Consider the following 16,802-nt stretch of genomic DNA (forward strand, 5'->3'; position numbering starts at 1 on the left):
GCACTTTTTGAAAGAAAGAAGACATTTCTCACATAATGAGTGAATACCATAAGGTTTTTTGTCAGATGTGGAGGGAAGTCGGATTAGACCTCAAATCCAAGATGGCCGCCATTCCCCCTGATCTAATTATGTGGTCTAGATGAGGGCAAAAACACAAGTTTGTTAAAATTTTATCCTATTTGTGAAAATGCAAAGATCGTTAACTTAATTATTTTTCCCCATCTACTGTAGACCTTGGAAAACCAGGTCCAGTTCAAAGACCATTCAAATTAGAGCTTTCAAATCTGGGCTTGATTAACAAGGGGACCCTAGACTCTTACCAAGAAACACTTTCATATTTGTGAAACTTTTATCATGTTATGAGCACATTTTTACATTACACCCAGGAAAATGCCGGACATCTTGGAATTTTGGTCAAATCTGACCAAATTCAAACCACATAACCTCACAGTCTAAGATTTCAGTACAATGAAGTCAGTGGTATTAAAATGTCAACATTTATTATTCAGTAGTGAATACATTTCAAAGTTGCTGATATAATTCAATGGCAATGATGTGCTTCCATTCTTACAAATCTTTTATATTTAGTACATGCAATATCCTTCAGATCCAATATCCTCCTTTTTTATATGTTTCAGATCCATTTAACTCTTGCTGTGTCTGTCAGATGCATTTCACCAACAAGAAGAATGGTCTGAAGAAATGGAAGGATTGGCTTCAGTGCACTACATGCCAGCGGTGGTCACACAAGGCGTGTGGGTTTAAAAAGTTGTCGTGTAGACATTGCCAAACCAAAACCTAACCTAACATTGTCAACCTGTTATCATTCCTACACTTGTTACCTCCGCCAAGGATGTTCTGTTTTCAGTGTAGTTTGTTATGCCTCCGCCAGTGATAGCCAGGCCGGAGGCATTATGATTTTGGGTGTCCGTATGTACGTACAGTATGTACCTGTGTTAATTTAGGCAGCTATTTTAGATTTAGTAGTCTTACTTTTGGTCACATTTTAGTCTGTTTTATCCTTCATAGTTTTAGCCTAGTTTTTGTTTTTTATCAGTGAAAATAGGTAGTGGAATAAAAAAATGTGTCATAGTTTTCGTAGACAAAATTAACACTCGTACATACACGTACGTACGTACGTACGTACGTACATACATACGTCCGTCCATCAAATGTTCATTGTTTGAGGAACGCTGTGACGGAATTTAATCAAATTTGCCTCAAACGTCCACCTGGACTCAAGGTTTAACTGATTACGTTTTGGTGGTCGAAGGTCAAAGTTCAAGGTCACTGTTACCTCACGACCGCCTGTTTCATGCACGTTAATGCGATATCTCAGGAACACCTCGAAGGAATTTCTTCAAATTTGCCTCAAACATCCACTTTGACTCAAGGTCTAACTGATTAAGTTTTGGTGGTCGAAGGTCAAAGTTCAAGGTCACTGTGACCTCACGAACGCCATTCTGTGGCTCGTTAATGCGATATCTCAGGAACGCATTGACGGAATTTCTTAGAATTTGGCTCAAACATCCACTTTGACTTAAGGATGAACTGATTCCATTTTGGTGTCAAAGGTTTAGGTCACTGACCTCACAAACACCATTTTCAAGGTCGTTAACACAATATCTCAGGAACGCCTTGAAGACCTACGGAATAGGGTTCGGGTTATGTCTTCACATTTGTCTCAAATGTCAAAGTCAGGACAGACATGGATGTCAACTGCTCACTTGTTTGCGGAGGCATATATCCGCAGTGCGGTCGTTGTAGTTTGTCAGTCTGTTTGTAAGAAAACTAATTGCACTTTTATTTTATTTTATTCTGTTCAGTGATACATTTGCACTTAATTTTTATTTTTGTGTTAAGTTATACAGTTGCACTTTGAATCCGTTTTAATAATAAATTTGATTTACATTTTTGAATGACAGTTTTGAGTCAATTTGTCCACTGTTATCAATACAACGTGATGTACATATTATTAGACTACCTGGGTGGCATACAGCAAGTTGTTTTTTCAGCTCTATTTTAAATTTTGCAATACATTATGTAGACTAGATTATTGCAATATACCACAATATTGTGATCGGGATACAATCGTATTCTGCATTTTTTTTGTGTGCTTCAGAACGTTATTCCTGTTTGAGGTCTGACTTTTTTATGTATTGATAGTATTCTGTTAGATCACCACATGGCCATTTTGGTAGGAAAACAACAGGTGATTGTGACCAAGTAACAGGTGATTACAATCAAGTGACAGCCAATGAGCTGTGTGTATTGTAGCGCCATATTGGTAGGAAAAAGGCTTGTGACATCGGAATACTATGAATACCAGCGAGTCCCAAATGAAGGGAGAGTACATGAGCTGCCTACAGTATATGGCAAGAATAGAGATTCAGAGGAAGGACAAGTGGGATTTTATGTGCCTGGATGTCAACTTGGTGGGTAGGTTACAGAACTTTTAACCAGGGTTCTGTTGCTAGTTAACAGTTTGGACTCACTTTTATTTCCTGACAGTTGTACTGACAAAAACAGCAACATGAAGTCGAGCTAGAAGGCCAATTTAGAATGTTTTTGTTGTCAAGTTGAAACTTTATACAACACAAGTGTTCAATTACAGGTGTAATTATCTAACACAGTTACATACATACTACAGCATGCGCTGGGACGCGTCATCAGTGATGTTGACTGGGGTTGTAAGGTGTTTCGGGTCTGTCACACATCATACACCCTCGCCCAGTAGACCCAGCCGAGGCCGATTAAGACCCCGACTCGCGTCCCAGAAGCAGCCGCACACGGATCAGCCCTCCTACTCTGTCTGCAACATTGCCCGCGGAAGGTCCGATCACGCCCAATCCGCTGCAATAGAGCTAGTGCTACGCCGCAGCATTGCGAGACCCTTCGGTCCATGGAGGCTCTAAGGCGTTATGGGTTGTCTCCCAGCCGCTCACCTCCTTCGTCTCACCAGGCCCTCCCGGGGCAAAGGCATCCAGTGGCAGAGTGGATGCCTCAAGAAGGCCACACAGGTTTGCCACACAACAAGTGCTTGGCAAACCTGGCAATTTATGTAACAAATACTGGGTTATTATAAGCATGTGTATGCAACCCATTTTGAATTTGAATGAATAAATGTGTTTATTTATTTAGAATGATGTTAAAAACACAATGCACAGGATAAAACCCATACACCAGTATTAAAAGTGTCAATTAATTACCCACAATAAAGTCCAGGACTTGTTTCCATTGTGGTTTCACATAGTATTAGGGGTGCGTAGGGGCGAGCAGGCTCTTTGTTGCTGAAGGTGGTTCAAAATTGGATCGAGCAGACACGTTCTCAAACTTTTTCACATCAAGGCACCCCTCCTCCTCTCCTCCCCCCCATCACCCCCCCTTCTCTCCTCCCCCCCACCACCCCCCCTCCTCTCCTCCCCCCCCGCCACATCTCCCCCCCATCACCCCCCCTCCTCTCCTCCCCCCCATCACCCCTCCTCATCTCCGTCCCCCCACCACCCCTCCTCCTCTCCTCCCCCCATCACCCCCCCTTCTCTCCTCCCCCCCACCACCCCCCCTCCTCTCCTCCCCCCTGCCACCTCTCCCCCCATCACCCCCCCCCCGCCACTTCTCCCCCCCATCACCCCCCCTCCTCTCCTCCCCCCCTGCCACCTCTCCCCCCCATCACCCCTCCTCTTCTCCGTCCCCCCACTACCCCTCCTCCTCTCCTCCCCCCATCACCCCCCATTCTCTCCTCCCCCCCTGCCACCTCCCCCCCCATACCCCCCTGTCCCCTCTCCCCCCCACCACCCTTCCTCCTCTCCTCCCCCTCACCACCCCCACTGCCCTCCTCCCCCCGACCACCTCCCCGCCACCTCTCCCCCCCACCACCCCTCCTCCTCCGACTTCAGGTATGTGGGCGTGGCTTTCGGACACAAAATTTTATGGGCTGAATATATCCCTGGAGATGAGTTCAGACAAAAAATTTGAGGCAGTTTCGGGCATTTCCGTAGGAGTTATAAGCATGTGATAATGTAACTTTTTAAAACGAAGACTCCTCCCCCCTGCGAAGGGGGTGGGTCCGATCGGTCCCATTTTTTTCAGGTGTACTCCCCTATGGGGTGCGCACAACATACAAAAAAGGAGGAGCGCCACGCCCACCGGGGGAGTTAATTGGTAGCGAGGGCTTAAAACTGATGGAACATGTTAGGGTTGTATAGCCTGAGAGGATAGCCAAGGTATTGTGGAAGTTGATATGACTCCACATCCCCCAGACTAGTTGAGAACGTTCCCCTGAACACGTGTGCAAAAGGTTTGGCCATTGTATCCAGCACGGGCAAAGTTATGGTTAAAAAGGTGTTTTCGGGCCTTCACGCTTCAATGAAACAACACTATTCGGCTGCCATTTTGAAACGCTGAATGCGAGCGCTCTCATCTTCTAGTATGTTATAGGTGGTGGCCATGCGAGTACATGTGGTTGATTTGGTGCAGATCCCAGTCAGCGTTTTAAAATGGCGGCCAAAGAGCGAATCAATATTAAGCACACTTAAGCACAGTTGGCTGCAAAACCCAGGCTGGGACCCTCACTGCCTGGAGGTCCCTTGGGAGACGCAGGGATCCATAGAACAGCTCACACAAGGCTGTAACCTTCAAATTTGTCAAATTGACCATATTTGAGGGGCGTGGAGACAGGCTTGCTGTAAGGTTGAAGGTCAATGTGTCTAGAAACGCTTCCATTGGGGGGGGTTGACTCCCCCTGGCCCCCATCCGTCTGGGGACTCATGACATCATCACCAGTGACATCACTGATGACATCACCACCAGTGGGGACTGATGAGGCTAATAGGGACATAGTTGACCAAATTGAACATACTTCACCAAATGGAACGTTGACCAAATGGAACGCACCCTAGGCTGGGTGAGTGGCTGAGGTTGGCTGCCTGGAGCAAGTGAGAAATGTGGAAATTGGATTACGAGGCAAATCCAGGCCTGTCTCTCTCCCTTGCTGGGGACCCCCTGCAACCCCCTCAAGGACCCCACTTTGAGAACCACTTGGATAGAGGAAGATTAGAGGGTCGGTGACTGGTCTGTATGTCTTTTGAATGTCGAAGTACGTTAGTGCTGTTACAATAAACACCACTATCTTTGTCTCCATAATACCCCACTATCCCTCCACAAGCCTATAGGCCTACTGACCTTGTTGATAAAAGGTGCAAAACACAACTGTACAGAGAAATGAATTGGCAATACAATATGCTACAATCTAGATCATTTACAACCATTCTGACAGCCTTGGGAAGCTGGATACATTGGATCTAAACCATATTAATTTAATGGGAAAATAAAGTTATAATTAGGTACTAGGTACTTTATGACAATTTAGTCTAAACTGGGTCCAAATTGAAAAAATATCATTGTGTATGAGGCAAGCATCAATATCTAGAATCAATATCTTGTGGCCACAAAAACCTATAATAAGCTTGCAAGTTTCCTGGGCACTACTTCATAAAATAGGGCAAACACATTAGAACTACAAAAAACAATGGTGCCGCACACTACTGTATATTGCAACTCATTGTAGATGCAACAAATTGTAGTTTTTGTAGGCTATTGTTCTTCCAGGTTAGGGTTAGGGTTCTGACACTAGGCTTTAGAAAACATATCCGTTCATTTTTCAACAGAGAAAGTATAACCTTAACATATTGTGTGAAACGGTATGTTATAAAAACAGAAACATACATTCATTAGTGCTACTTTGGAGACGTGATTCCAGCTGGTTGCGTTTGGACGAATGAAAGGGGTGTGTTCAATGACAGGACGGATCGAGCAACGTTTCAATTAGAACGTCAGTGCCTCTTCACTGACTGGATCGATTTTGGTTGCCAGAAAGTGTTAATGTGATTTATAATTTCTTTACATCTAATGTGGGTGCCAAACAAGATGGTGCAGCTCAGTGTTCACCTGCAATCAGATGGCTTCATAATATGACTTCAGGTTTTAAATACCATCTTGTTCTCTTCAGTCTATTCAATGCGGCACGTTGCGCTCACACACACACACGTGTATACACTGTATGTAGGCCTATGTATATAGCCTACACGTGTGTGTGTATATTATATATATATATATATATATATGTGTGTGTGTGTGTGTGTGTGTGTGTGTGTGTGTGTGTGTGTGTGTGTGTGTATGTATGTATGTCTATATATGTGTGTGTATATATATATAGATATCTATATATATATATAAATATATATAAATATAAATATATATATATATATATATGACAGTAGGGAAAATTCTTCTGGAGGTTGGTCCATGGTTCTCCAATGGGCTTAAACATATTTATTCAGACAAAAAACACTTTTCTGTTATATTAAATTACACAATATATACATGTAGATATATATATATATATATATATATCGTATATATATATCTATGTCTATATAGATATATATATGACAGTAGGGAAAATTCTTCTGGAGGCTGGTCCATGGTTCTCCAATGGGCTTAAACATATTTATTCAGACACAAAACACTTTTATCTTAAATTACACAATATATACATGTATGTAAATATATATATATATATAGATCGTACATATATATCTATGTCTATATAGATATATATATGACAGTAGGGAAAATTCTTCTGGAGGCTGGTCCATGGTTCTCCAATCGGCTTAAACATTTCTTCAGACACAAAACACATTTCTGTTATATTAAATTACAGAATATATATATGTATGTAGATATATATATATATATTGTATATATATATATATATCTATATCTATATAGATATATATGACAGTAGGGAAAATTCTTCTGGCGGCTGGCCCATGGTTCTCCAATGGGCTTAAACATATTTATTCAGACACAAAACACTTTTCTGTTATTTTATTAAATTACACCAATTGCAGTTTTATATTGCCATTTGACATACTTCAGACTAGGCCTGCACGATATGAGGAAAATCTCCGATGTGCGATAACATTGTTCAATATAGCGATGACAATACGTACGACTTGCGATAAATAAACAGATATTAAAGTATGCATAGTAGCTATACAGTTCCTATGTCTTTCTGCTTTATTAATGCTAACATAGACCCCAAACATAGCTTATGCCCACTGAATAACGAAATGAAATATACACTGACTAGCTGAAACTACACACAGCGTGTTTGGGCTTTGGCAGAGGTGCAGAGCGCACTGTTGCAAGGGAAAGGTGTACGCTGGATTTACAACACAAGACCAAATGATCAGACGCTGAATGGGAATACATGACGCATATAAATAAAACCACTTTTGTGATTCATTGTGTTTCAGGCAGTCTTTTTGATGTGTTTATTGCACATGTTCATATTGCGATGATGATGAAAATACTATTAATTGTGCGGCCCTACTTCAGACTACACCAAATAATAGATAAGCAAAGGTCTGTCTGAAGGCTTATTAGTTTCAGACTCTGGGAAAGTGGGGAAAGAAGTAAAAATCCACAAAGCTATGGTATCTCTGAAATATCTTCAACCAAATCACACACATTTAGTCTTTTCTACAGTATGTAATGTAATTTTCATAACTAATGTAATAACCTTTTCACTTCCATTCACTGAGCCTCCCCTGGAACTGCCTCCCACTTTGAAAACCCTTGGTGCAAAGAATTACAATAATACAGCAAAATTGTAAGAACACGTTTTTCACATAGGGTTAACTCAGCTGCCATAGACCTGCAGTATCTGTGCACTACCATTGACGCCAATTGTGCAAACCTCTAGAGTAAAGGGTAGTATTTGCAGAGTATTTGATGTAATACATGCAGAAATAATTTTAGATTAATATTATTCTGATCACCAACACAAACTGCAGACTCAAAGTGGCCCAAAACAACATCAAAGATCAAATTCTGTGGATCGGACCTGAACCACAACATGTTTATTATATTTTCCCCCCCTAATTCCCAAACTATTACAGATCTGAAAATGATCAAATGCTTTCATTTCAGCTCTCCAGTGCCTGTGGATAAGAAGTCCACTCATCTCCTAGAGCTATAAGCTCTCAGTTCAGTCGGTCCAGATTCATATCAGTACAAGTGTTCGGCTGGTTGACTCCTTGCCCGACTGCACATTCTCGCCTATTTTCCATGGGAGCAAAAAGTCATCTCATCTCAGAAGGTCCTGCCTGCTCCTCCTCATCATCCTCCTCTTCTTCCACAATATCCTCGTCCTCCTCGTCATCGTCCTCCTCATCCGTGTCAGAGTCTGTACTGTTCACAATATAACCAAAGACATCCGTGCTTGTTGAGAGAAGACTGACATACTGTGAGAGATAGCTTGAAAACTCTCTTCTCTTGCTGAGCAAAGCGGCAGCTGCACCTTTGTCCTGTCTAGACGACAGCAGGCAGTCTCGCTGGAGGCATTTGTCGATTTCTTCGATCTGCTTCTCAAAGAACCTCTTTCCTGACATGCAGTCTTCTGCCAAGTAGGCCTTCTCTTCAGATGCCCTTTTTGCGGTGTTCCACAACAAAAACAGTCTCTGTTTGACTGACATTTGTACATCTACTGTCTTGTTGGTCATGGTTGACCAGATGGGGTTGTCGATCTGAATTACTTCATGGTAATCCAAGGCAGGTTGCTGTTTTTCAGCTCTGGTGGTGTTGAAGTGTTTCAGTTTTTGTTTGATCTTCTGACAAATCAGTGATATCTTCCTTGACAGTCTGATTGCAATTTTTTGTCCCTCTGCAAAACAAATGGTTCATTAAGTTTAATTGATGGATGGGGGGGTGGGTGGTTAAAAAGGACACTCCACCGGAAAACAATGCTGATTCATCTTGCACGCGCTCTCACTCTCTCTGAAAATGTAACCCGTCAATCATGCACAGAATTACACCACAGGTCCACAATTGTACTCAAATCAACTCTCACCAACTGTCAAACTCAATGAATGGCTGCAAAACAGTTTACAGTTCCTGGATATGAGTGAGATTATGTGGGAAGTAAATCAGCGTTGTTTTTCAGTGTAGGGCTCCTTTAACCAACTGTCATAGTTCAAGTATTTACTGTACCTGCGTATTTTTTCATGAGGCCGCATAAGAACCTGCGCTCCAAGACAAGTCTATAGATGGCCTGCAGTGAGTTCTGTCGTTTTTTGTCTTCAATTACACTTCTGATGTGTAAACATGTGTGACTTGTTAGAGGCCATCTTTCACGAAGGCCATGTTTCCTCTCAATTGTCTTTATTTTCTTCTCCAATCTGAAAGTGGTACATAAACACAGTAACATGCTTCATTGCTCATCAGTGACCAGTCAGAAAGTATGTTGTAAGTCTATGTCCAAAGTTAAGAAGATTGAACAGGCTAAGTGAATTTGTAACTAGAACGACCGCACCGCGGATATATGCCTCCGCCAACAAGTGAGCAGTCGACATCCATGTCTGTCCAGACTTTGACGTTTGATCCAAATGTGAAGAAATTCCCTCAAGGAGTTACTGAGAAATTGCATTAACCAGCTTGAAAATGTCATTTGTGAGAACAGAGTGACCTTGACCTTTGATGACCAAAATGTAATCAGTTCATCCTTGAGTCTAAGTGGATGTTTGAGCCAAATTCTAAGAAATTCTGTCAAGGCGTTCCCTGAGATCTCGCATTAACGAGCTAGAGAACGGTGTTCGTGAGGTCCCAGTGACCTTGAACCTTGACATTTGATCACCAAAATGTAATCAGTTGATCCTTGAGTCCAAGTTAACGTTTGAGCCAAATTCAAAGAAATTCCTTCAAGGCGTTCCTGAGATATCAGTTAAACGATCATGAAACAGATGGTAGTGAGGTTACAGTGACCTTTAACTTTGACCACCAAAAAGTAATCAGTTCATCCTTGAGTCCAAGTGGACATTTGAGACAAATTTGATGAAATTCCGTCAAGGCGATTGAACACTATGTATTTACAATTAAGCAATTAAGCAACATCACTTTTATGTATGCCAGTAAGGTAATACTTACTTTTCCAAATGTGTTGTTTGGTCATGGGTGCAGCTGGTCACAGTGCTCAAGCGTTCTCTAGGAAAAAAAGTAAGGCTTTGTAAATAACAGAAAATGTATTTTTATCCATGGGAATTGACAAATTATAACCTGGTATAACACAATACAATTAGATTCAAGAGCAGCAGATCCACCAGGGCGTAATGTTCCGTTTTGGTTCTAAAGGTGTTTATTCCATTTTGTATAATTTTGGAGGCAATTTGTGCTACTGAGCTATACAGAGAGATGATTGTGAGATTCTCTCAACAGCAAGACTACAAGGAGATGCAGCATACGGAGAAAGGCTGTACACACACTCACAGTTCCTGGTGCTCCATTAGTTTTTGGACATAGTCCTCTTCCCAGGTCCAATCTACAGACTGCCTTGCCTCTGTTTTATATTGGTCTGCCCAGCTTTGTATGTCTTGCTGTGTGATGCCTTTTCCAAATAAAGAGAAAATAATAATTTTAAATTGGAGGGTATAGGTTTAACCTCTGACAGCAAAGTTAAACTTAATGACATTTATATTTCTGGAAGAAAGTTAGTCCGTTCAACAATATCTTTTGCACATTATGCATTTTAATTAGCATATACCAAATTCCTGCAAGGACCATGAAACTGATTGATATGACAATGAGCAGCAGATCCAAATTCCATACACTTGCAACCCAAAGTTTGGAAAAATAACATTGTACCTGTATTTTTAATGATTTCAGCCATCTCTGTATTTGCTTCATCTTCAACTGACTTGGTTTTCTCAGCTTTGAGACCCAGGGCTTTTGCTTTAATGGAAAAAGGAAATTCAAAGGAAGGCATTAGATTATCAATATATTAGTTTAAACAGTATAAGCATCTTATAGGAACATGCATAACATCACTTTCTTATAAAACAAAACAAAAACTAAATGGGAATATGTTTGGCTTTGTTAATAGTAACATAATTTGGTTTGAAAAAGGTAGGTTACCGAAATGTCACCAAAAAATCATCTTTATTGCAAGTTGGCAGTGTGCGGGACTCTTCTCACAACTTTATCGGTTTGGGCTTTTCAAACAGAACGGCTCTCAAGATTGTCACAGATAGAGTTGTAATGCATGTGTGACCGTTACAATCTGGAAAGGAGGTAGATCTCGTTTGTGCTCTCTACTAGTGAGTGCATTACTGGTATAGAGTACTGCAGGGATGACATGTTTTTGGAGTCACAGGGCAGAAAAAGACATGAGAGAAAGACATGTTGGGGCTTCAGCGTAAAAGTGATTGGGATTTTAGAATTTTGCTTAAAGTCCCTGTTCATCACATCACAGGAACCTATGTTAATAAGCCACCAGCCAAATTTGAACGATGATGAACGTCGCAAAGTATATCAATTTAGGTTTGACAGTCATGGCAAAAGTCATGAGAATCAATTTGATTTTAGAGTGTATTTTCTCCCGCGGACTGTGTGGGCATGTCCCGTCTGCAGCAGGTCTCCTCTCTCTCTCTCAGAGGAGACCTGCTGGAGGAGAGAGAGAGGAGAGAGAAGGAAAGAGAGATGGAGTGTGTGTGTGTGTTCGCGCGTTGCTCGGCGCATTGCACAAGGGGGGTTTACAGAGAGGAAGAGATCTCTGCCGCTGCGCTACTGTGTGTGTGTGCGCGCGTGCGTGCATGCATGCGTGTGTGTGATTCGATTAAATCTTATGACGTGATAAGATCATGCATTTTAGCACCGCGCGCACCGCTCTCTTCAATGAGGAAATGGAAATCCAGACCTTGTAGAAAAGTGTCGATTTTTGGGGTTAGGGTTGAAAGTAATGTCAATTAATTTCTGAGGCACACAATTACTCACCTAAGACCCTAAATTGAATAGTTAGGTTTTTGTGGATTTTGGTTTCCAGGGACTTTAAATGCATAAAATAAGGTCTGTGGTTAACAAAAGTTTATGGGAGTGCTAATTTATGTTCACTTTTATGACATTTGAAGCGTTTTCTGAAACGCGTAAAAAACACATTTAGGTTTCAAAAGTCAGAAAAGTGATTCACGTTTGTGAAGATTATCCTGCCGAACACAAATGACCACTCCCATAAACTTTAGTTAGTAGTATGAGACTGAAGAAGTGACCTTTCTCTCTTCAACCCAATGCTGTTGTAGCCACTCTGTTCATGTGACTGCATTCAATTCCCTGGTTGTAAATGTTACAGAAATGTTACTGGGTCTGACCTTGTCCTTCCTGGCAACACAACACCGAAAAGTGCCACACAATCTATTCAAACATGATGCCAAAATGTAAAATTGACAATGTGCATATCTAAAAATGGACAGACGGAATGAGAGACAGACAAGGCACACAGACACAGACAGTGAGAGAGAGAGGTTGTGTGTGGGGTGGGGGGCACAGACACGTTATTATGGATCCCACTGGCTTTGGGGGCAGAACACGCCTTGCGCCGCCTACGCGGCAGCATTCAAGCTGGATTGGCCTGAAGCGAACCAATACGCCACAGTCACATTTTCGACATCTCAGGCTCACACATATAAATGATGGCCACATACGCTCCTTAATGGAACATGCGAACGCTAATGTGGCTTCAATGGATGAATATTGCTCGACTGTAGCCCACCTGAAGCTACCTTGTGAGTTCCTAAACCATGGAACCAATATTACAACACTAACATTAACACAAGTATAAATAAATTGTAGTAGAAACTTCATTTTTTCTCTGTCACCTTGATCAGATTGGTGCAGTGATCCCCACACCCCTGTAATCAAACATGGGTGGATTTAACGCCTTATAGGGGCATTTGCACTGGCATCTGATGGGCAAACTCCAAGATATCACTCTTCTTGGGGTTGCTCATGCAGAAACCTTGTCTGGTTTTCTCACGGGGATTGAGTCTTGTACTCAAGTCAAATAGTCATTTAGACAATAACGCGTGACAGGCCTGCATAATGAAAAGAACAGGTCACTTAACGATGACATGACATGTCCACCACCACCTTGCCTCAAATATCAGATTGAGGCAAGATGAAAATACCTGGTGCGCTACTAAATGGCCAATCCTGGAGCTTGAATGCTGCATAGGGTTTGTTCTGCCTGCAAGGCCAGTGGATCCATAATAACACAGACAGCAGACGGCAAAGACACAGAAACCTCTTCACCTTGGCTCTTTCTTATCCTTGAACTGTGGTGCAGCAAGGCATCAGTCAGCAGGTCAACTCTGTGTGAAGGGGTCATTTCTTTAGTCACCTTGCCAAAACGGCGAAGGTATGACCACAGTCGTTCCAACTGTTCCCCATCAGCTAGGCCTGCATCCTCCACATTCCTACAACCATAGGAAATCTACAAAACATTAAACCAAGATCAGAAGTTAACATAGAAAGTAGTTGTACTGTCTTTGATAAATTGCAATCAAGTTAACCATAGGAAATCTACAAAACATTAAACCAAGATCAGAAGTTAACATAGAAAATAGTTGTACTGTCTTTGATAAATTGCAATCAAGTTAATAATGTCAAAACCAAATGATGATTACCTGACAATCAACATCGTGCCCATAAGCATGGAACGCAGGTACAGCATATGTTGTTTTGTTCAGAAGATCTGGGTAAAACTTCTTTAAGAATAAACAAAAATGAGAAAACTGCATTAATGATAAAAGATACTTTTACAAACACTGCCACAGTTAATGAGAACAAATAACTAAATGTACTTTACATACATAGAACAATTACCTGCAAGTGAGGTTTCAATTTGCATGCAATGTCATACATGAAGACAAGTTTTTTGTGTTTTCCCAGATCTTCTTGCAGTTCCTTGAGCAGGTAGACAGCATTCGAAAGGCTAGAAGATAATACAACTATTTTAGCTGAAACAGGACATGGTAACCCATTTGTAAAGTGCTAATGAAAGTTTTATATTTACCTCTCGCGTCTCTTAAGACTAAGAAAGCGCTGTGGATGTTCGTGCTTACAGGATATCCCAAAAACTCCAGTTTCATCCAATTTGGAGTTTTTGACCTTTGACCAGAGGGCACTCCCTGCCTGAAAGCTGGCACACCCCTGTAGAAGTAGGAATGTACATGTTTTGATCCATCATTTCTCAAAATACATTACTCTCTCACAAAGGTAAACTTCTTAGAAAGTGGATGTCTTTGTGTAAAATCTGACCTTGCTGAGCAGAGAAGGGGATGGAAACACCCAAAGATAATCATTCGTAAACTATCATCACATTTGGTGATATTCTACATTGGTATGACAGTGCTTAATTAAAAACATTTTGAATTTATCAATTCATTTTTCTGGTTGTTCAATGAATAAACAATACACAAAAATGTATATACATTTTAAAAGAAAGCATGAAGGAATAATAACTCAAGCTTGTCCAACTTACACTATTTGACCTAATTAAGCAATCTTACATGAGAGGGTGTGCTTTACTGTCATTAGTGGCACGACAGTGATTCGGCAGGACCGAAGCATAACCGAAGTTATACAACATTCAGCCAAAAAATACAAGCGATAAACTAGAACGACCGCGGATTTATGCCTCCGCCATTAGTTCATTCTTGAGTCCAAATGGCCATTTGAGGCAAATTGGAAGAAATTCCGTCAAGGCGCTCCTGAGATCTCACGTTAACGAGCATAAAACGAGGGGTTGTGATGTCACAGTAACCTTGAACTTTGACCACCAAAATCGAATCAGTTCATCCTTGAGTCCAAGTGACGATTAAGGCTAATTCGAAGAAATTCCATCAAGACATTCCTGAGATATTGCGTTAACAAGCTTGAAAATGGCATTCGAGAGGTCACAGTAACCTTGACCTTTGATAACCCAAATGGAATCAGTTCATCCTTGCGTCCAACTCGATGTTTGAGCCAAATCAGAAGAAATTCCATCAAGCCGTTCTTGAGATATCGCGTTAACGAACTTGGGAATGGCGTTCATGAGGTCACAGTGACCTTGACCTTTGACCACCAAAATGTAATCAGTACATGCTTGAGTCCAAGTCAATGTTTGAGGCAAATCTGATGAAATTCCGTCAAGGCATTCCTGAGATATCGCGTTAACAAGCTTGAAAATGACGTTCGAGAGGTCACAGTGATCTTGACCTTTGACCACCAAAATCGAATCAGATCATCCTTGAGTCTAAGTCGATGTTTGAGGCAAATTTGATGAAATTCCGTCAAGGCGTTCCTCAGATATCGTGTTAAACGAACATCGGAAATACGGACGTACGTACGTACATACAATCGGGATCCATAATGCCTCCGGCCTGGCTATCGCCGGTGGAGGCATAAAAAAGGTGTTCGTATTTTGGGGGAATTTTCTCGCAAAATAACCTTTTTGCCGAGTGTTAGTCCATTTCCATTAGACAAGAAATAGTCCCCGTTGAGTCAGCCAGGCGTCAACCAGCTGACATGCTCATCACATTAGTTAACTGTAACAAACACCTGTGCAGAAAGCAGCAGCTAGATAACAGCGTTGATGATGCACAATGGATTGTTTTGTTAATTTGTATTTATTTGGTGGATTTACTGTTGATGTCGGTGGAAATAGAGTTGAGGTTGGGCCGTCCTGCTTGAAATCCCATCGTCTTCACGATACAGGCACTATAGGCACTATGTTGCCTGCAGAATTGTGGCCGCTGCTGTTGTCTGCTGAACAGACCGGCCGGTGGAGTGATATTTTAGTGATGAGGGCGTGGCTAGGTGTGCGGTTATGCTCATTTGAGAACGGTCCTTGACCAATCAGATTGCTTGGTCGGAACTACATGTTGTATACTATGACATCAACATTTCAGAAATTTAACTATTAACTTCAATAGTGTTTTATATAAAATGTACAGACATGAACTGGGAATAAATCCATACTGTATTAACTTGGATTGTCATGCCATGTAAGGAGGGAGGAAAGTATTAAATTGAGTCATCCTTTACCTCCTCAGGTGAGTGCTGTTGTTCTCTAATGAAAGTGTCCACATCATCTTGTGGGGAAAAGAAGCAGTTGAAGTGCTTGGGTCCTTCACAACTGCTTCCAGAGGACTTCTTTCTCGGAAGTCCAAACAGTCCGTCCGCAGCAAGAACCAGAGTTCCACCCTCCTACAAAAAGTGAGAGTGAGAATTAAATAGGATGGCACTAGGTATTCGTTTGTGACAAGTTTAAAATTAAACATGACAAGGGAATATTTTTTTTACCTGATCCTGATTGAAGTCATTTCATACATCTTATTGAATATATTTTTCATGATTGCTCTTATTCTACATAACTCTGCAGCATCACACTTATTTCAAATACACTTAAGTCAGTCAAACAAATCTAGTTCAGCTACAGTAAGATACTGTGTGCCTGATAACTCAACAGCTGCAAGAAAGCCTTTGGTTAATTGTAAATGCTGTGTCATGGAATATCTATCGTCCAGACTATGACTATGACGGTCGGAGAGACCGCACCCGGTACGGGATGGGTTTAGCACCCCAGCCTGGCTCTCTCGTGAGGGAGAAATCCACAAACGCTACGGATTAGCCTCCTGAAAAGCTGTGTAAAGATCGGCGCGGCCTGGGGTCCTTCAGGCTAGAGCGAGGTGCTCGCCGCAGGCGAATGACGTGCAGCGCACAGGCCTTCTTGAGGCATCCTCTTTGTCTATGGTGCGGCATAGTAGGATTGCCTTTTGGGAGGGTCTGGTGAGACGAAGGAGGAGCGCGGCCTGGATTCACCCACAGGGCCTTAGCCCTCCATGCACCGAAGGCTCTTTCAATGCTGCGGTGTAGCACTAGCTCTATTGCAGCGGATTGGGCATGATCAACCCTTCCGCGGGCAATGT

The 16,802-nt window shown here is 41.8% G+C and overlaps 1 protein-coding gene across 1 annotated transcript in view; it reads right to left on the minus strand.

The window, feature by feature from the left end:
• Positions 1 to 8,147: 8,147 nt before the first annotated feature.
• LOC310770780 (NLR family CARD domain-containing protein 3-like) overlaps positions 8,148 to 16,802 on the minus strand; it is a gene marked incomplete at its 3' end in the record, with an annotated part of 51,332 nt that continues 42,677 nt past the window's right edge. The window contains exon 8 of the mRNA XM_083663486.1: positions 8,148 to 8,256. Within this exon, the coding sequence (XP_083519612.1) occupies positions 8,148 to 8,256 (109 nt within the window). The remainder of the gene's footprint in view (positions 8,257 to 16,802) is intronic.

Source organism: Poromitra crassiceps, assembly GCF_964638095.1.
Source record: "Poromitra crassiceps genome assembly, contig: HAP1_SCAFFOLD_225, whole genome shotgun sequence".
NCBI classification, from domain to species: Eukaryota; Metazoa; Chordata; class Actinopteri; order Beryciformes; family Melamphaidae; genus Poromitra; species Poromitra crassiceps.